The 21319-nt window shown below is 47.8% G+C and overlaps 1 protein-coding gene across 1 annotated transcript in view; it reads right to left on the bottom strand.

The window, feature by feature from the left end:
* Positions 1-21319, bottom strand: part of PPM1D (protein phosphatase, Mg2+/Mn2+ dependent 1D) — a 181475-nt gene that overhangs the window by 97592 nt on the left and 62564 nt on the right. Inside the window, exon 4 of the mRNA XM_086954921.1 lies at positions 3862-4052. Within this exon, the coding sequence (XP_086811047.1) occupies positions 3862-4052 (191 nt within the window). The remainder of the gene's footprint in view (positions 1-3861; positions 4053-21319) is intronic.

Raw genomic sequence — 21319 nt, 5'->3', positions numbered from 1 at the left:
TGGTGGTGTGTGTGCCTGGTGGAAGCGTGCACCGACGGCTGGTGATGTGTGTGCCTGGTGGAAGCGTGCACCGACGGCTGGTGGTGTGTATTGTATCAGTCACTTGTAAAGCGCACTGCCGCCCAAAGGGTATCCTGGAGCTACTGAATATGTGCTCAGGTCCGCCGTAAAGGGGAAAACGGCCCTGAGTAGACTGATCGAGGCGAGCCAATAGATTTTATTCTCTTGGAAAGAGCCAAGTTTTGAATCTTTTCCTAAATGGCATCATATCCTCTAACTGTCTGATGTTGGTGGGGAGCGTATTCCAGAGCTTTGCACCCGCAATGCTAAAAGCTCTCCCACCTGAAGTTGACTTTCTGAATTTGGGCACCTTGACCAGATTGGCTGAGGATGAGCGTAAGCTCCGGGTGGGTACATACCATGCAAATTTGTGCTGCATGGGTTTGGATCCAACACCATGCAGCGCCTTTAACACTAGGCAGAGAGATTTAAACGTTATCCTTTCTGACACTGGAAGCCAGTGTAGCTCTGCCAGAGCCTGTGAGGCAGATGAATATCTTGGTCTTGCTAAGGCCAGTTTGGCCAACGTCGTCTGGACCCTCTGCAATCTTTCAATTAGGTACTTAGGAAACTCGTGCAGCAGTGCGTTACAGTAGTCAAGTCTACTCAAAATAATGCTTCTAACTGCCAGTGCTCTGGCCTGTGATGGTAACATTGGTAGGATCTTTCGGAGCGCCTTGATGAGAAAAACAGCACCCAGCAGTTTTGTTTTTTCTGGGTTTCAAGGATCAATTTATCATCGAATAGGACTCCTAAGTTACGCACCGTCTCTGAAGGACTCAGAGGAGTATCAGTCGATATAGGCCAGAGGTCTCTGGTAGTGGACGGGGAACTTTACCTGCTGCGCAGCACAAGATCTCGGTCTTGCCTGCGTTGAATTGAAGGGAGTTTTCTTTCAGCCAGCCAGAGGCATCCTTCATACAGGTGTGAAAATCTTCCAATTAGGTGAAATGGTCACCCTCCAATGACAGAATGAGCTGTGTGCCATCAGCATAATTATTAAGGCTAATGTTATGAGCCGTAATGTCAGTCAACAGTGGTCTCAAATATATGTTAAATAATATAGGGCTAATAGCAGATCCCTGAGGCACCTCGTATGGGTTGTTAGTGAACTCAGATTGGAACGGTGAGAGAGCTACTGCCTGTCGCCTCTTGGATAGGTATGATTGGAACCATTTCAATGCTGTACCTACTATCCCTACATCCTTGAGCCTGGCCAGAAGTATCTTATGGTTAACCGTATTAAAAGCGGCGGACATGTCAAGCAGAATCAGTATTGCTGACTGTCCCCTGTCCGTCAATATTTTAAGATCATCCAATACGGCCACCAGCGCAGTCTCAGTACCGTACCCAGGACGGAACCCAAATTGCACATCCTCCAGTATCTTATTAGTTTCCAGGAACTGGGAGAGTGCTTTACTGACCACACACTCTATGATCTTTAATGGGTAAAGCAACAGGGAAATTGGTCTATAATTCTTGGGGCAGCCTGGATCCAATGTTGCTGTTTTCAGCAAAGGGGTCACTACCGCTTGTTTCCAACAGTCCGGTACTGACCCACTGGGCAGTGATTGAATACAGATTTGTCTGGTAGTTGGAAATAACTCTGTACTCAGCTCTTTCCATATCCTATGTGGCAGTGGATCCAAAGGTGAGCCGGAGGAGATGCTTAGTGCTATTCTTGCAAAGTCCTCCACTGAGGGGGGGGGTTCAAAGTGATCAAGTAAGTTGGGGTTTTCCCTCAAACTTTCTCTTTCCTTTTCCAGAGGTGCTTTTATTGCCTCTACCTTGTCACTACTGCGTGGTCTACTTGGTCCCAGACCCTCGAGAATGGAAGTGATCTTTCCTCGAAGAAGGCCGGGAGGTTGTTAAAAAGATCCTGTGAGGGTTGTATCTTATTTTTGGTACACTCAGGATTGGCAATGTCCCCCACCATTTTAACCCCATGGCTGCTCAGCATATTCCCCTGCTGTGCTGAGATTTTCAAAATGCCATGCTTCATGACGAGCTGGGCTCGGCATCAGCGTGCGAGGAGGCTACTGCATGACGAGCCCAGCTCGTCATGAGCCTGGAAGGGGTTAAAGATGCTTCTGGCACTATTTGAGGACCTTAAGATCAGGTCTGCAAAGTACTCCGCTTTAGTTCTGCCAATTTCTTTTTTATAGTGAACTATTGCCTCTTTCCAGGCGGTTTTGTCTTCCCCTGAATATCCCTTCCTCCATTTTCTCTCTGCTGACTTACAGCTCATCTTTAGAGTTCTCAGTAATTCGTACCATGGTGCGGAAGGTCTGCCCTTTTTCTTATGATTCTTAAGAGGAGCAACCAGGTCTAATTTAGTTATTATATTTCCGCAAAAGGTCTCATAGTTTTCCTCTACCTGCCCATCTCCATCAAATATTTCCTCCATGGGAAATACCGGGGACACGGATGACACAGCGTACACAGACGACTGATGGTGTGTGTGCCTGGTGAAAGCGAGCACTGATGACTGATGGCGTGTGTGCCTGGTGAAAGCGTACACTGACTGCTGGTGGTGTGTGTGCCTGGTGAAAGTGTGCACCGACGACTGATGGTGTGTGTACCTGGTGAAAGCGTGCACTGACAACTGATGGGGTGCGTGCCTGGTGAAAGCGTGCAATGACGACTGATGTTGTGTGTGCCTGGTGGAAGCGGGAGTATTCACAGCAATAGAAGACACAAATGAAACTAAACAAGAGGGAGGGGAGAAGGGAGGGGGGGTGCGAGCAGAGGAGCCTGATTACAGCAATAAAAACACAGATGGCAACTGTGCAAGTGCATGCGCTCGTGAACGCAAGCTGGAGGACAGCAAAAGCCTCTGGTGGCACTTTTAAAAGCCACTTACTAAATGTCTCGGAGAGACAGCGCATGGGATGCCTCAGGCAAGACCTAAAAAATAAAATGCATCTGGAAAACAAGCATATGCAGCATTATGCAGACTTACTACTCTAGTTGCAACCATATGTTTCCATTCTTAAGTCTCAATATACATTACCTTATGATGTGGATTCACCCTTTAGATGAGATAGACCACCTACCCTGAGAGAGCCTTAACTGACTTTGCATGTGATACAATTAGATAAGGACTGATGTTAGAAACCACATTCAAGCTGGCACCAATACCCTCCCAGTACAGATCAGCTGTGAAGTACTACTGTTTGAAAGAGGCTAACAAACTGGATCGGTCCGTCAAGGCTATGTGGATTAATAGAAACTAAAGGCAATGACTTGTTCTTGGTCATATTACATAGATGTTGTTACTTAATGTCACTCAGAAAAGACAACAGAATTCCCAGCAAAAAGGATGAGAATCAACAAAAGGCACATTTCTCTAACTTTCAAGAGTTCTCATGGGATTATAGTGTTCCATCAACTTTAGAGTGGTTTGACAATCAGAAGGCAACAGAATATCTGCTCTAATAAAAGTCTTCTAATCTAGTTCAAGATCCTCTATATGGCTCTTATCAAAGCTGTTTATTTTAGTTTTGATTATGATTTTGATGTTGTATTGAAACACTGTCAGCAAGCCCCATCATCAAGGCCATTATAAACTAACATTTTCTGAACCATTTGTTCCCAACAAGAAAACAGTTACTTCGGGGAGATTTCTACATGAAATTTGTAGCTATAGCTAACTTCACTTGCAGGTTTTGATAAACTTTTCAAAGATTGTGCTGGTTTCCAACAATAATTCAAAGTGCATTAATGGCATTAATTTTGGTAAGAGATAATGGCTAGCGCAATATTATTTTTTTGTAAGTGGTGTAGTCTACTGAACCTTACCAAGAAACATTTTCTTTCCTCTTCATCTTGGCACATGGAAATTGCGTCTTGAGGCGGTACCATGTTCCACAGCCCATCGCTGCCTATGATTATGTATTTGTGCTTATTGGGGTCAATGGTGTGCACGCTTGTGTCAGGTTCTGGAGATACTACAAACTCGCCACTGTAGAAGTCATAACTCCAGAAGTCCCCTGGAAAGAAAGCAGGGTGGAGAGGGGCAACATTTATGAATTGGATCACTAAAGATTATAACTAACACAAAACAATGTATTTTAAGGGACATTTGTTGCACGCTCTTAACTTTGTCTGAACACTACTATCAATCTACAGAAATCTGGTTCCTTGGATATATGACGTGACCACTACTGAAGGTGGCAAATTGTAACTGACAAAGAAAAGATGCAAAAGAAAACGTTTACCTGTAATCCTGGACGTCTTTCAGAGGAATCCTCAAAGTCATATGCACTGAACTGTCACATCCACGCACTGTAATGAGGAGCACTTTGCAAAATATTTCTATAATATATAATTTTTTTAACTAGGCTTTGTACAAATGCCCAAATTTCGTTTATTCAACAAATATTTTCCAATTGTAGAAGTAGATATGAGAAAGTGACTCGAAATATATCACAAACCTTTTTTAAGAAGGATAAAGTAAAAAAAAAAAAAAAAAAAGGATTTTTTTTCTCACAATTATTCCATTTAACTGCCAATGCTAGGTCTAGACTTATTTAAATATTGTAGTTCAGTTACCGTTTTTAAAATGCAATCAAATACGTGATTGCCAAACACACCATTACCAATCTGGATTCAGATCTAGTCATAGCACTGAAACGGCTCAAACGCAAATCGTTGTTGATGCCCTGAGATTGTTCGATCAGAATTAATTCCAGTCTACTTTTACTCCTTGATCTCTGATCGGCATTTGATACAGTAAAACATGACTATATGACCCCCCCCCACCCCTGAATTACTTGAGGCCCCTCTAGGGGTCCTACTACCCCTCAGTTTGAAGACCTCTGCCCTGAGGGGTCTGTAATACTAATTGCAGGTACCAACGCTGCTTACATACTGTTGGAACACCCCAGGTGCTATGCCCCCATTAACAAAAGGGTGTTTTGTTACAGGGATTACCCTTTGGAGACCATTTAACACCCAGTCGCTCTTTGCAGTGCTCAGAATACTTCTCAGCTCTTGGCTGCCATATAACCTATACTGAGTCTCCCCATCCATAATATGCACCACTCTGTGAAATATGGGGGCGAAGAGGGATCTCTCCCTACTTCCCCTTTGATGACTAGTTTTGCGACGCATCATTCCATCAGTTGGTGGCATCAGCCATAGTGCCTACAGAGCACAAGCTCATGGTAATGGTATTTCCCAAGTTTGTCGCTTGTAGCCTAACTGACCCCTCAACCCTTTTGAAAGATCCCACGCCACAGACGGCTATGCCCATTACACTCCCCCCAATGGATGGGGTGAAGTGCAGGCATGCCCAGGGAGTAGGGGCGGGGCTCTTCCAGGAATTGCCTCACTCTAGTCTGAAAAGGCATTTGCATCTCTCATCGATGGCGATGAATCCCAGGCAGAGTATTCTCCTGGGAATTTCGGATGGAAACCCCGGACCCTCTTGGCCATGGCATCTGCCCCCGAACCAGATGAATTGATCCCAAAAATCACTCCACGGACACTTCAGATACGCTGAACCTGAGCAGTTGATACAGCCTCGTTCTTCCAAGTGGGCTCAAGCACCCATAGTGCGAGCTATGTCCCAGGATAGCTGAGAAAACAACTATAAAGAGAGACCACAGCCCATCCATTGGTGGAAAGCTCCCACCCTTCCCTTGAGGGCAAGGTAGCCTTAACACCAGAAATAGATGGGCAGGTGGCTACCTGAGAAGTACATCAGAGACCCTAAAAAGGATATTGATGGCTCCTGGCGCTAATGTCAGAAAATGTTACTTGCTGGATGTGGCAGGTCCCATTACTTAGATCCTTGGTTTGGTGGAGGAAGCCAAGCAGTATGACTGGCAGATGTATCTATCAGAAACCACTGTCTTTGTGAAGCTGGAAAAAGGTTCTTCTATGGTTAGTGCCTGTAGCTCACCCACTCTCCTCAGTGAAGTGATTGCAATGAGGAAAGCGATTTTCCACAAGAGAAATTGCAGTTCACATTTATGCAGGAGTTCAAAAGGTGGGCACATTAATCATGTGAGGACTATGTTAAGATTACACACTGGGGCAGGTGGAAGTCTTGGTGGTATAACTCTTTTTAGTCCTTCCATAAAAGCTTCGATAACTGGTACTCTAAAGAGAGATAGGTGTTGCCTGTTTTGCAGATATGCAGCTATCGCAGCGAGATGTAAACTGATAGAAGTGCAAGCTAATTCTGACCGCTGCAAGTGTAACAAATAACATATGATATTTTGTATGGAGGCATCAAGAGCATTGATATTATTACAATAATTAAAACGCTTCCATTTAGCTGCGTGAGAAGCTCTTGTAGAAGGTCTTCTGGCCTCCTTAATAATGTTCATACAGTCTGGTGGAAGATTCAGATTACCAAACTATGACTTCAGGAGCCAGATCGCTAGGTTCAGTTCTTTGGGATCTGGGTGTTTTATTTCTCCATGGCTCCGTGTGAAGAGATTGGATGTGAGATGAAAGGGCTTTCCTTGAGGCAGATTGCCCTCCATGCTCCACCAAGACAGATCCGCTGCAGTTTCTCTGGAGATCCTCACAGACTCCTGAGATCTCTGTGGTGCTGATACCACCGCTTGCAGAGGCACCACTGGAGTGCCCTCATGTGCCAGCGTGCATGGTTGACCAGGAGAATACAGGAAGCAAACAGACCGAGCAAACGAAGGACCTTCAGGACTGGAACAACCGCTCCATTGTAAAATAAAGGAATCATATCCTGTATGTCGTGAATCCTTTGAGGAGGAGGGAATGCACGACAAACAGTTGTGCCCAGTACCGCACCTATGAACAGGTTGCGCTGGGAGGGCACCAGGTGAGACTTCGGTACATTTATCGAAAAACCCAACCTGTACAACAACTGAGTTGTCTCTTGCAGATGATGTAGCACCTTCTCTGGAGACTCTGCTTTGATCAGCCAGTCATCCAGATAGGGGAAAACCGGAATCTCCGACCTTCTGAGATGTGCTGAGGTAGAAGAAGAGGAGGAGGGTTGACGACCTCGTGGACGACCTCTGCTTCTTTCCCTATAGGACATACAGCGTATTTTGTTGCTGCTGCTGCTGACGAGGCTGCCCTGCTTTGAATTCCAATAGATTTATATGAAAACTTCAGTGTTGCGGAGCCCACTTTCTCCTGATTATTCAATACTGGAGGTAAGCACTGGACCAGTCTAGAGGGGCTTCTACTGGCACCACAAAATCAGCCATTTAAGGTATGAAACAATCCCACAGAAATGATTTTTTCTTGAGTTAATCAGGAAAGGGATGCGCCTTCATGCTCAGGGTGATCTGGATGATTAACTTGAAAGAGACTGGAGTTTGAAGACATGGTTTGTCTAAATCTTCTTGTAGAGTTGGCATTGGAAGAAAGCAAAACAGAACAAGATGAATGCAAGACATCATTCCTTGTAGGAATTTAAAGAGGTGAACTGAAACAGAAATGTTCATTAACTTCTCCACTAAGACTTTGAGTTTGGCTCATCAGTCCTGTGTTAGACATGCTTTTTCCCCACATAGTGGATAAAATAGCTCCCAAAAATGTCCTAGTTCATGACTGATGTTGTGACGAATTTTGCTGGTTCAGGGTAACGTCTAGTTTGTTGAATAGAGCCGGAAAAACAATTGTACGGGTGGTTGCCTCTCGACTGTTAGGTGCTTTTATCATCCAACTAGCAGCCCGCCCCAGCGTTGCCCGGGGCAGAAAGGGGCTGGGGGCAGTACACCAGCTCCCGGCCCGACCCCCTCCCGTCCCGACTCCCTCCCGCCCTGACTCCCTCCCGCCCCCACTCCTCCCGCCTGTCCCTCTGTGCACACCCGCTCCCGCCGCTCGCCTCCCGCCTCGATTTCAATGAGCATTTACTTTACCTGAGCTGCCGCTCCTTCCCGCGATCTTCACTTCACCGCCGCTCCTCTTAGCCATGACGCGCCCGCGCTCCTCACTTCACCGAAGCTCCATGTCTCTCCTCCTCGTCATCACGCATATCCTCATCACGCACGTCGCGGCCAGCGCTACGTGGCGGCCAGAGCAGCGTCGCGGCCGGCGCTACTTCCAGGGCACTACTTTTTAAAAAAAGTTATATTTTTAAATGTACGTTTATTTTTTATTTTTTATAGCCTATGTCCATCTGCATACCCTGACAATTTCTACAATGTATCGGGTGTGTGGATTGGTTGTGCTGTGGTTCCAGAGTTTACCTGGCTCAAAGGTGCGTGTTCTCTCTTTATAATAGTAGTATAGATTGTTGAGGTACAGTATTTGATAATCTTCCTGTCTCAAATGAGCTGCCATTTGAGCCAAACATTTCAACTGGAGTCCAAAAGGGAGGGCTTTGAATTGATACAAGTTATTTACATTCGGTAACGCTTTTTAGGGTGGATACAGTATCTGCCTGTGGATTCTTCACCTTGTGAATATCCCCTTGCGCCAGCAACATTCGGAAATTCTTTCTGTAGCTTCGCGCCGACGACGTCAGAGGCACGGCATCGCGTGCGACTCCGCTGACGTCACAACTCCATAATAGGCCCACGGCGGCGAGATGACATCAGTTCCGCTATTTTTTCCGTGCCTTCGAGGCACAAGGACGGACCGACAACAGTAGATATATACACAGTACACAAATGTCAAGATAACACACACAGTGTGAAGCCAATGCAGGAAAGCTATTGAAATAAAACATTTCCTTTGACAATAAAAATATCAACATTACAATAACTTAGGTATAGAAGAGTGGACAACGGGGAGGCAGGTGGGTCAGTGAGGAATCCACAGGCAGATACTGTATCCACCAGAAAAAGCGTTACCGAAGGTAGGTAACTTGTTCTTCTGATGGATACATCTGCCAGTGGATTCCTCACCACAGCACACCACAGCAGTCGCCTCTCCCGGAGGAGGGTGTCCACTCCACTATACCAAGAAATCCTGTAGGACAGAGCGCGCAAAGTGACCATTCCTCCTCACTTCGGAATCTAAGCAGTAATGCTTTGTGAAAGTGTGGAGGGAGGCCCAAGTTGCCACTCAGCAAATGTCCTCTACAGGTACACCTCGAGACAAAGCAGATGTAGAAGACTTTGCTCTAGTAGAGTGAGCTCTAATACCCTCTGGAGGTTCCTTACCCGCAGGGCGTAGCAGATCTTAATGCACAGGATAATCCATCTTGAGAGCGTGCGCTTGTGCACTGCCTTCCCCTCTTGCAGCCAGCAAATCCAACAAAGAGCTAGTCATCCACACGATAGTCTCGAGTCCTATCGATGTAGAAGCTCACCGCCCTCTTCGGGTCCAAGCGGTGAAGTCTCTCCTCCTCCTTGGAAGGGTGAGGGGGAGGATAGAAGGTAGGGAGGGTAATGGACTGCCCTAGATGTAAGGGAGTTACCACCTTTGGCAGAAAAGCAACCCTGGTCCCGAGTACCATTCGTTCAGCATGAATGGACAAGAACGGAGGCTTACAACAAAGCGCTTAAAGCTCACTTACCCTCCTTGCCGAGGTAATTGCAACAAGAAAGACCGTTTTAAAAGACAACCGCGTCCAGGGACACTTGTGCAATGGTACAAAAGGCGAACCCATTAAAAAAAAACAAGCATTTGCAATGCAATAGGTCTCCCAGTAATTAAGTTTGAGCTTTTGGCATTGTTAAATATTGCAACACTAATTGCAACAAAAGTCAATAAATTGTAGGCCAAAAAAAAGTGTTTTTATTTTTGTAGCAATAGTGGCATGATGCACTTTAGATGAATATGTTGAAAAGGAAAGTGTGCCATACCGCAATTGCTGCAATAGTTAATTGTGGATTGTGTGCGGTGTGTGTAGTGTGTGTGCTGTGTGTGTGCTGTGTGTGTGTAGTGTGTGTGTAGTGTGTGTGTAGTGTGTGTGTAGTGTGTGTGTAGTGTGTGTGTAGTGTGTGTGTAGTGTGTGTGTAGTGTGTGTGTGCGTGTGTGTAGTGTGTGTGTAGTGTGTGTGTGCGTGTGCGTAGTGTGTGTGTAGTGTGTGTGTGCGTGTGCGTGTGTGTAGTGTGCGTGTAGTGTGTGTGTAGTGTGCGTGTAGTGTGTAGTGTGTGTGTAGTGTGTGTGTAGTGTGTGTGTGTAGTGTGTGTGTAGTGTGTGTGTAGTGTGTGTGTAGTGTGTGTGTAGTGTGTGTGTAGTGTGTGTGTAGTGTGTGTGTAGTGTGTGTGTAGTGTGTGTGTAGTGTGTGTAGTGTGTGTGTAGTGTGTGTGTTGTGTGTGGTTGTGTGTGTGTGGTTGTGTGTGTGTGGTTGTGTGTGTGTGGTTGTGTGTGTGTGGTTGTGTGTGTGTGTGGTTGTGTGTGTGGTTGTGTGTGTGGTTGTGTGTGTGGTTGTGTGTGTGATTGTGTGTGTGATTGTGTGTGTGTGGCTGGTGCGGACATGTTCTCTGTCTCCCAACCGTCTACATGGACCTTCAGTAGATTGTGATTTCTATCATACTTCTCATCAAGCCATTGTAACAGCCACTGAAAGCACTATGCCTGCTCACTTCACTCTCACAGAGAACAGAAGCACAGCCCTCATAAATGAAGGAGGAGACACACCCAGATAGAAGTGGGTATGAGGCAGTAGGTACCTCAGATATATCTTACCGTTCTGGGAATTGTACGGTGAGGGAAGACCAAAGAGAGGGGGGTTCAGTGTGGCAGGCAAATATGTATATTTTAAAATATAGGTGCAAATTGTACCATGCTAGGGATTGGAGTGTGACACTAGACTAGTGGTCATAGTAGAGGCAAAATGACGTTTTTTATGGGAACGGGGGCAGCCATTTACAATATGGGAAGCAGCAACAAACTAGCACTTTGGAAAAACTAAAGAAAAAATTGTAAGTGTGTGGTACTCGTGTGCTTTTGAAGCAGGACTCCGGGTAACTATTGCTTAAGAGGTTCGATGCCATGCACGAGATAGTGATAGTAGACTACTCCTGGTGTGGTAATATAGTGAACATGTGGGCACCAACAATATACATATCTTTATGCATTTAAAAAAATAAAGCTATACACAAATATTAATCCATCTAGCCAGACAGAAAGACGGTTGGTTGGACAGACAGGCGGAGGGTTGCAGGGGAATCGGGGAACAGACTGAAAGAAGAACCGACAGACACGCATAGATGGGCGGATGAATAGTGCAGAAAATGCCCCCGGAATCCCACCGAGGCCGCACCGGAAGTCAGGCAAGGTCGCCTGTGACGGGGGCGGGGCCGCGTCCGGACCGCAAGAGGAGGCAGGCGGAGTAAATGCGTCTCGCGGCCCGGGGCTCCTGTGAGCGGGGCCGCCAGCAGGATGTTGCGCAAGTGTTGCGGGCCTCCCTTGACCAAGAGGGAGCCCCGGGAAAGGAGCTGTCAAGAGCCGCAACGTGAACTTTGCAGAGGGTGCCTGCCCCTGCCGCGTGCTGAGAGCGGAGTCCCCCGAGATTGGCCCGGTAAGTTTAAAAGGGCTGGGGGGGAGGGGGGGGGGGGGGGGCGGCTGCTAGAGGGGAGAGCAGACATGGGACTGTGTCTGTGTGTGTGCGCGCATGGGGAGAGCAGACAGTGGGGACTGTCTCTCTGTGTGTGCGCATGCGTGGATCTTGGAGCCTTCCAGGAGAGGAGACAGGAGCTGGCCACAACGAGCGCGTTCGCGTGGCCCGCTCAATTCCGAGCGCACGGCCAGCTCCTGTCCCCTCTCCTGGAAAGCAGTCGCTCACAATAGGTCTCTGGCGCGACCGCGCTTTCGCACGGTTCAACGCCAGGAGACCTAATGAGCACAAGATTCAAGTCCCATTGAGGAACAATAAAGGGAGTAGGAGGGAATTTATCCGAAAGGCATTTTAGAAACCTCAAAACAATAGGTGATTTAAACAAAGACGGCTGATCCAGCAAACAGAGAAATGCCCACAAAGCCGATAAATAGCCCTTAATAGTAGCAACAGCAAACCCTTGCCGAGCCAAGGAAAGCACAAACTGAAGTATATCAGATAAACGAGCCCTCAAAGGATCGATGGACTTCTCCCCACACCAAGCAACAAATTTAGGCCATCTATAAGAGTAAATGGACTTGGTGGAGTCACGCCTGGCCGATAAAATGACATCCACCACATCTTGCGGAAGCGAAAATGAATTCAGGTTGCCCCGTTCAATCTCCAGGCATGAAGGTGTAAGGTCTGGAGGTGGGGGTGTAGAACCTGCCCCTCCATCTGAGAGGAGATCTGCCCTGAGAGGGAGACCGAGCGGCAGGCACGAGGAGAGGTGGAGAAGATCTGTGTACCACACCCTTCTTGGCCAATCCGGGGGCGATCAATAGGACTTGGGCCCGGTCTTGGCGTATCTTCCTCAGAACCCGAGGAATCAACGGTATGGGAGGAAACACGTAAAGGAGTTGTGAGCCCCAACTCAACTGAAACGCGTCCCCCAAGGCTCCCTGCATCGGAAACTGGAGACTGCAGAATGACGGGCAGTGAACATTCTCGTGAGTGGCGAACAGGTCCACCTGAGGAGTCCCCCACGTCTGAAAGACGTGGTGAACTATCTCTGGATGAAGCCTCCACTCTTGATCGTCTGAGAACTGCAGACCGAGACTGTCTGCACGCACGTTCAGAACTCCGGCCAGATTTGCCTTCAGACAAATCTGGTGGTCCTGAACCCAGGACCAGAGACGCAGAGCTTCTCTGCAGAGAAGATGCGATCCCACTCCTCCCCGCTTGTTGATATACCACATCGCGGTCGTGTTGTCCGTCAGGACCTGAACCGACCAACCGCGAAGGGAAGGGAGGAAGGCCTTGAGTGCTAGACGCATTGCCCTTAACTCTAGAAGGTTGATGTGAAGCAACCTTTCCTCTGGAGACCAAAGACCCTTGATCTCCAGATCCCCCATATGAGCACCCCACCCTAGAGTGGATGCATCCGTTATCACTGTGGCCACCGATGGAGCAGCTGAAAGATCTTTCCTTGAGACAGATTGCCTTCCACGCCCCACCAAGACAGATCTGCAGCAGCTTCTCTGGGGATCCTGACTGACTCCCTGAGATCCCCGTTGTGCTGATACCACTTACTGCGGAGGCACCACTGGAGCGTCCTCATGTGCCAGCGTGCATGGTTGACCAGCAGAATGCAGGAAGCCATCAGACTGAGCAGACGCAGGACCTTCAGGACTGGAACGACCGCTCCATTGAAAAATAAAGGAATAATTTCCTGTATGTCGCGAATCCTTTGAGGAGGGAATGCCCGACATACAGTTGTGTCCAGTACCACACCAATGAAGAGGATGCTCTGGGATGGCACCAGGTGAGACTTGGATAAGTTTATCGAAAAACCCAACCTGTACCACAACTGAGTTGTAACCTGCAGATGATGGAGCACTGTCTCTGGAGAATCCGCTTTGATCAGCCAATCGTCCAGATAAGGGAACACTGGCATCCCTGACCTTCTGAGATGTGCACTTCCAAGTAATTGCAGGAGGTGCAGGATGCCGGGGACGAGGATTGCTGACCCGTTTCCTTAGCGACCGAGTCGGTAATTAACTAGGACCCGTGCCTAGATCGGTACGCTACGATACAAATTGCCATTTACCCGAGGACTCTCTTCCCGAACAATAAGGAATGCGTTTGTCAATAAAGTAAAACGTCCCATTGCAGATCATTCCAGGAACTCGTATATAAGGAACTGCCCACACCCCCCTCTCACTGCCCTGATGAAGACCCGCCATGTAAGGGGTAGCATCCCTACAACAAGGGTCGTAACGTCGACTACCAACTAGAACACATAATCGGAGTGTGATTTTGTACACTTGTTACTTATGATGTTACAGTAATGCTGAACTTGATTTTGGATTAATTCCGACAAAGCTCCATTGAGAAGCCATTTTCAATTGTTGAAAGCAATTTACAATTGATTTGTCACTCCACCCACCCACACTATTCCTGAACACTGCACTACCCTCTCCCTTCCCTGTACAGTGGGCACTGTTAAGATGTTATTTATATGTGTATATAAACTAAAAATGAAAAAATACAGTTAAACACTTATTGACACTATGTGAATAAACAACAGTGTGCTACGAATATATCTGTCAATGAATGTTTGTTATCAAACTCTAAAGTTACTCTTACCTTTTCTATATCACTTAACTACCCAGGTCCCTCGGACTACCGGGTTGACCCCCTAATTGTAATCCCCCTTCTGAGATGTGCAGCCACCACTGCCATCACCTTGGTGAAGACTAAGCACAGTAGTAAGAACAAACGGAAGGACCGCAAACTGGTAATGTTGCGACTACCGTAAAGCGGAGATACTTCCTGTGCGACTTCAGGATTGGGATGTGAAAATACGCATCCTGCAAGTCGATGGACACCATCCAGTCTTCTTCCAGCAGCGCCTGAAGAACCTGTGCAAGGGTGAGCATCTAGAACTTTTCCAGCTTTAGGTAAAGGTTCAAAATCTGGAGATCCAGGATTGGACGAAGTCTACCATCCTTCTTGGGAATCTGGAAATGCCGGGAGTAGCATCCCCGACCCTTTTCCTCTATCGCACCTTTTCTTAGCAATGTCAGGACTTCCTCCTGCAGGAGCAGCAGGTGGTCCTCCGAGCAAAAGCCTTGGCAAGGAGGGTAATTGGGAGGGAATTCCCGAAAGGGAAGTGCATACCCATTCTCCACAAGATTGAGAACCCACAGGTCCGAAGTGACCGATTCCCAATCCCGTAGAAAATAGGTAAGCCGGCCCCCCACTGGACCCGCATGACCTGGAATGGCGGATCTAGGGCTTGCTGTGGTGGGAGGGAGTTAGGAGGAGGAGGAGGAAGCTTTACGACCTCTCGTACGAGCTCTTTGCCTGCCCCTGTATGATTTGTACAGCAAAATTTGCTGCTGCTGCTGTTGCGACTGTCTGTTTGTAGGCCCGAAAGGAAGACCTGCCAAACCCTCTGAATCTTTTTCCCACAGTACCCCTGGACTGTAGGCCCAAAGATCTTGCCGTCGCTCTGCTGTCCTTGAACCTCTCTAAAGCGGCGTCTGCCTTTTTCCCAAATAAACCTGACCCATCAAAGGGCAAATCCATCAGGGCAGCCTGGACATCCGCAGAGAATTCGGAGGACTTCAGCCATGCAAGTCTTCTAGTGGCCACTGAAGATCCCATCACTCTTGCCACCGAGTCAGCAGTGTCCAGCCCACTCTGAATGACCTGCCTAGCAGCAGCTTGAGTGTCAACAATCACCTCTTGAAAGTCCTTCCTATCCTCCTCAGGAAGCTTTGGAGCCAGCTGTTTTACAGAATCCATCAAAGCATGGATATAGCGTCCCATAAGACAAGTAGCATTTGTTGATTTGAGCACCATACTTGCAGAGGAAAATACTTTTTGCCGCCTGGATGTGCTTCTTCGATTCCTTATCCCCAGGAACCTGTTGAAAAGCGCCCGCAGATTTTTTCGAGCACGCAGCTTGTACAACCAAGCTCTCTGGTAAGGGGTGTGAAGATAAAAAGTCTGGGTCACCAGGCGCCACCCTGTACCTTCTTGCAACAGCCCTTGAAACAGCAGGGGCTGTAAGCGGTCTTTTCAACACTTCTGATATTGGCTCCCCCAAAGCATCATTGAAGAGGAGCATAGGCTCCACAACAGAGGATGGTGAATGAAGGACCTCCGTCAGAATGTTGGACTTAAACTCTGCAGTAGGTATTGTTATGTTCAACAAATCTGCAGCCTTCCTTATAACTACGTGATGAGGTGTCACATCCTTAGAAGGGGCATCAGAAACAGAGGCCAATTCCCATTCAGGAGACAGCTCAAGACCACTAGCCTCCCTTAGATCGTTGAAAAGATCTCCGAATACTGCAGCCCACCCTCTTCTATATCCGCATCACGGTACCTCTGCTCTTCCAGAAGCCTCTGGGCCTCACGCCTCGAACTCTCCTCCAGGAATGACTTTTAAGGATCCGGAACAGACTCCGACGGAGCCGGCATCGAACTCGAAGCCGGAGGGCCAGACCGCTGATCACGAGATCGGATCGGATTCGGCATAGACGTTGAGGCGTCGAAGGTCTTGGCGTCTAAGGCCTCGGTGGCGCCGAGAATTGCCAAGCGGGCGTCGGAGCCGGCATGAATGGCATGAAAGGCGCAGGAGCGTATGCCTGGGGAATACCCAGATTGTATGCCAATGGACCCGTGGGACCAACTGATGCACCAGAGGGGTACATAGCTTTGGAATACACTCCAAACATAGCATTCAGGAACTGAGTAAGGTCCTGACCTGGAGCCGGAAAAGCAGGATAAGAGCCCACAGGTCGCTCTCGAGGAAGCGGAGTCATCTCGACCTATACTTCAGGCTGGTGCATCGGGGTCAACGAACCCGCAGGCAACGGAGCCTCCTCTTCTCCTTCTTCCCCCTCTCCCTCATCTTCATGGACAGGACAATGAGATGGAGCCGGAGAAGGATTAGACACCAGCTTCCTTGAATGAACCAGCGAATCCGCAGGCGAAGCCTCACCCTCGGAGTCTTGAACTTCCGGAGACAGACACCTCATACTTGCGAAGCAACTTCATCTGCGACTTCGGTCTCAAGCTCAAGTCCTTCCCAGAGTGATGAAGAGACTCATGTCTTCTCTTCTTGTGCTTCTTTTTAGATGACCTAGAAGCATGCCCCGAAGACGACCTCAAGTGCGACTTCGAACGAGACCTCGACCGTTGAGTCCGCTACTTCGAACTCTTCTTGTTCTTCAACTTGGCAACAAGGAGCTTTGCCTCCCTCTCACGAAGTGCCTTTGGATTCATCTTCTTACAAGAAGAACACCCTGGACGTCATGGTCCGAACTCAAACACCAAACACAGCACTCATGCGGATCCGTAATCGACATCATCTTGCCGCATTCTCCGCACGGCTTAAATCCGGTCTTCGTGGACATCTCGACAGGAGACAAAGAAGCAAGAAGACACCGAAAAGAACAAACAGTAACAAAGTTACCAAAAACCGCTACAGAGGATCCCTCGAAAACCGTTAGCGTCAACGACGCGGAAAAAAGGGAACGGATGTCATAACGCCGGCGTGGGCCTATTATGGAGTCGGTGACGTCAGCGGAGTCGCATGCAATGCCGTACCTCTGGGACGTCGTCCACGTCGGCGCGAAGCTACAAAAATAATTACCGAATGTTGCTGACGTAAGGGGATATTCACAAGGTGAGGAATCCACTGGCAGATGTATCCATGAGAATGCTGGCTACTAAAACTCAAATATGTGACGCTTTGGGATGTGAAAATAGGCATCCTGGAGATCTAGTGTTGTCATGTAGTCACCAAAATGTAGAATTTAGGATGTCTTTAAGAGCGACCATACAAAACTATTTCCTTCTTAGGTATTTGTTCAATCTTTGCAGATCCAAGATGGGCCTCCATTCCTCAATCTTTTTCTCGATAGAAAATAATTTCTTTTCTGGTTGCAGTGTTTTTATAGCACCTCTGCTGAGTATGGCTCAAATTTTTAATTTTAGTTGTTGATGAGGCAGGGATGATTCTCTTGGAGGTGTTTTTTGTTAACTCCAGAATATAGTCGTAGGTGATAAACCTAAATCCCACTTGTCAGATGTCAATAATTTCCCCTATTGAAAATAGTTTGCTAATTGGCCACCTACTTATTATGGAAACAGAGAGAGTAACCAGCAATTTCGCATCAAGATTGCTTTCTACTTTTATTCCTTCCTTGGAAAGTTTGCTTCCTTCTTGTTTGTTTGTTGTAAACCGCCAACAGTGACCGTGTGTAATGTTGGTAAGGCTATTGCGATCTGTATAGCAGTTGAAAAGGCTGGTATTGTTGAAATTGATACCACCTTTGTAGGAATATAGATCCTCTGCATCTTGCTCCTTGAAAAAGCATTTGCCTCATTTGCGGAGTACCCAGCGACTTTGCTGTGTCTGCTGTTATTGATTGTAAAGCATAGTCAATATGTTTGCCAAAAAAAGCCTCCCGTCATATGGCATATCTAGTAACTTACTCTGGACTTCGGGTCTGAAGGAAGTAGCTTTAACCCACATTTGTCTGCAGAGGACCGCAGCACCTGCAAACTGCTGCAAACCTGTAGTAGTGATATCCATTGCAGTCAAAAACTACTGATTAGGTTCTTTCACCGTCCTCTATTATCTCTTTTTCTTCAATCTTAACATCCTCAGGCAGGCAAGCTAAGAAAGGAGCAATATCGGACCACGTTTGCTTATTGTAGCAGCCAAGGATTGCAAGAGAATTGGCAGCTCTAACAGTAGTCGTTGACATGCTAGATATGTTACCTAAAAGCCTTTCTTTCCTATCCGGTGGTGATGAAACGGGCGCAGTGGGATTTTTTTTTAGCAGTGTTTAACTGTTCTAGATATACTGGAGTATGGTTTTGGGTGTCCTATTAAGCAAGCTCGGAGAGAGTATGAAATACCTCAATAGTGTCTGGAGTAGAATCCACCCAATAAGGAGCAGGTAGTGATGGTGTCAGAAGCAGGCAGTCGTCTCATATAATGGATGCACTTTGGGCGTCTGCAGGTGGAACAGCAATGTTTGTTGCTGGTATCCGGTTGTGGTGGGCTCGGAGCGGGAGGTTGTACCCAAGGAGATTTGGGAGATTTGATTGGTTGTGTTGACGATATAGACTTTGAGCGTTCCAGAAATCTCTTGAAATGATCACTCAACATGATTCTCACTTCCTTCTGATATTTAATATTTATTTCAGACGGGCTATGGGCTGTCCCAAAGGGTACATCAACAGAATGCTTCTAATCCAACAAATGGGTTGGTAGAAGTAGTGAAACTTTACTTGGAGAGGTGTGTACTTGCATTGGTAAAGCGGACTAAGAATGTATTGCATTAGTATTGTCTTTATCAGAGACATAATCTGTGCTTTTGTTATTGACGCTGCCACTGTTCAAGTTCAAGTTCAATCATTTATATAGCGCACTACTCACCCAGAGGGTTTCAAGGCGCTTGGAGAGGGGGTTCATTATTTATCGAATAGCCAAGTTTTAAGTTCTTTTCTGAAGGAGGTGTGGTTCTGTGTGAGGCGGAGGTGAGTGGGGAGTGAGTTCCAGGTCTTGGCCGCCAAGTAGGAGAAGGATCTGCCTCCCATGGTGGATCTTTGGAGGCGCGGTACTGCGGCGAGGGCTTGATTGGCCGACCTTAGTTGGCGGGAGGGAGTGTAGAAGGACAGTCGGGTGTTGAGGCATTCGGGTCCTAGTTTGTAGAGGGCCTTGTGTGCGTGGGTGAGGAGACGAAACGTAATTCTTTTGTTGACGGGGAGCCAGTGGAGGTCTTTCAGGTAGCCGGTAATGTGATCTTGGCGAGGGATGTCCAAAATGAGTCTCGCTGATGCGGTTTGGATGCGTTGGAGTTTTTTCTGTAATTTGGCTGTGATTCCGGCGTATAGGGTGTTTCCGTAGTCCAGTCGACTCGTGACCAGAGCGTGGGTGACAGTTTTTCTCGTCTCGGAAGGGATCCAACGGAAGATTTTTGAGCATGCGAAGTACGTTGAAGCAGGAGGATGAGACGGCGTTAACTTGTCTGGTCATCGAGAGTGAGGAGTCTAGGATGAAGCCACGGTTTCGTGCGTGGTCTGTGGGTATGGGAGCAGTGCCCAGAGCCGAAGGCCACCATGAGTCGTCCCAGGCAGAGGGGGATGGTCCTAGGATGAGCACCTCCGTTTTGTCCGAGTTGAGTTTAAGGCGACTGTTTTTCATCCATTCGGCTACTTCTTTCATGCCTTCGTGAAGATTGGTTTTAGCTGTAATAGGGTCTTTGGTGAGGGAAAGGATCAACTGGGTGTCGACAGCGTAGGAGATGATGTTAAAGTTATGTTGGCGCGCGATGGATGCGAGTGGACTCATGTAAACATTGAAGAGGGTGGGACTGAGTGATGATCCTTGTGGTACACCGCAGATGACTTCGGTGGACTCGGATTTGAATGGGGGAAGTCGGACTCTCTGCGTTCTCCCAGTTAGGAACGAGATGATCCAGTCCAGGGCTTTTCCTTGTATGCCGATGTTGCTGAGGCGGTGAATGAGGGTGTTGTGACAAACTGTGTCGAAGGCGGCGGAGAGGTCGAGTAGGATGAGGGCCACTGTTTCTCCGTTGTCCAGTAGTGTTCGGCTGTCGTCTGTAGCTGCGATGAGGGCGGTCTCGGTGCTGTGTTTGGCTCGAAAGCCGGACTGTGAGGGATCGAGGGAGTTGTTGGATTCAAGGAAGGCGGCGAGCTGGCTATTGACTGCTTTCTCAATGACTTTGGCGGGGAATGGGAGGAGGGATATGGGGCGGTAGTTTTTAAGTTTGGAGGGGTCTGCTGTGGGTTTCTTCAGGAGGGCGCTGACTTTGGCGTGTTTCCAGCTTTCTGGGAAGGTAGCAGAGTTGAATGAGCAGTTGATGACATCACGGAGGTGGGGTGCGATGATGGAGTCTGCTTTGTTGAAGATGTGGTGGGGACAGGGGTCGATTGGCGAGCTAGAGTGGATGGAGTTCATTAGGCGGATGGTGTCTTCGGTGGTGATTGGGTTCCAGGCGTTGAGGTTGCTAGAGGGCGATTTAGGTTCGGAGGGGGGTGGAGAGGATTGTTCATTGGAGATGTTCTCGAAGCTGTTGTGTATGCCGGCAATTTTGTTATAGAAGGAGGATAACGAGTCGCAGAGGTCTTGAGAGGGAGTGATGTCGTTTGAGGCTGCGGTGGGGTTGGTGAATTCTTTGACTATGTTGAATAATTCTTTGCTGTTATGGGCGTTGTTGTCAAGTCGATTCTTGAATGCTAATTTCTTGGTGGATCGAATCAGTTGGTGGTGTTTGCGGGTGGCTGTCTTGAAGGTGGTCATGTTGTCGGTGGTTGGGTTTTTTCTCCATGTTTTCTCGAGAGTACGGCATAGCTTCTTGGATTTTTTGAGGTCATCGTTGAACCAGGGGGCCTTTTTGCTGTCCTGTTTGGTGTGATGGTTTTTCAAGGGTGCTAATTCATCAGCGCTGTGAGTGATCCATTGTTTGAGTTTGGTGGCGGCTTGGTTTGGGTCCGATGAGAGGGCGGGTGGTTTTTGGTTGAGCGATGTGAGGAGTTGGTCGGTGGTGATTTTGTTCCAGTTTCTACGAGGAATAGGTTGTGGGTTGAGGTGGTTTTGTAGCTGAAGTGGACGCAACTGTGGTCTGTCCAATGGAGAGCTGTGGTGCGGTCGAAGGAAATGTTTTTGCTGGAAGTGAAGATTGGGTCGAGTGTATGTCCGGCTACATGGGAGTGGGTGTCAACAAGTTGTTTGAGTCAGAGATTGGCCAGGTTGTCCAGAAGGGTGGT

The sequence above is a fragment of the Lissotriton vulgaris genome, chromosome 2_1, assembly GCF_964263255.1.
Source record: "Lissotriton vulgaris chromosome 2_1, aLisVul1.2, whole genome shotgun sequence".
Taxonomy (NCBI): Eukaryota; Metazoa; Chordata; class Amphibia; order Caudata; family Salamandridae; genus Lissotriton; species Lissotriton vulgaris.
Note: the sequence above shows the minus strand (reverse complement) of the source record. Positions and strands in the feature narration are given on the sequence as shown.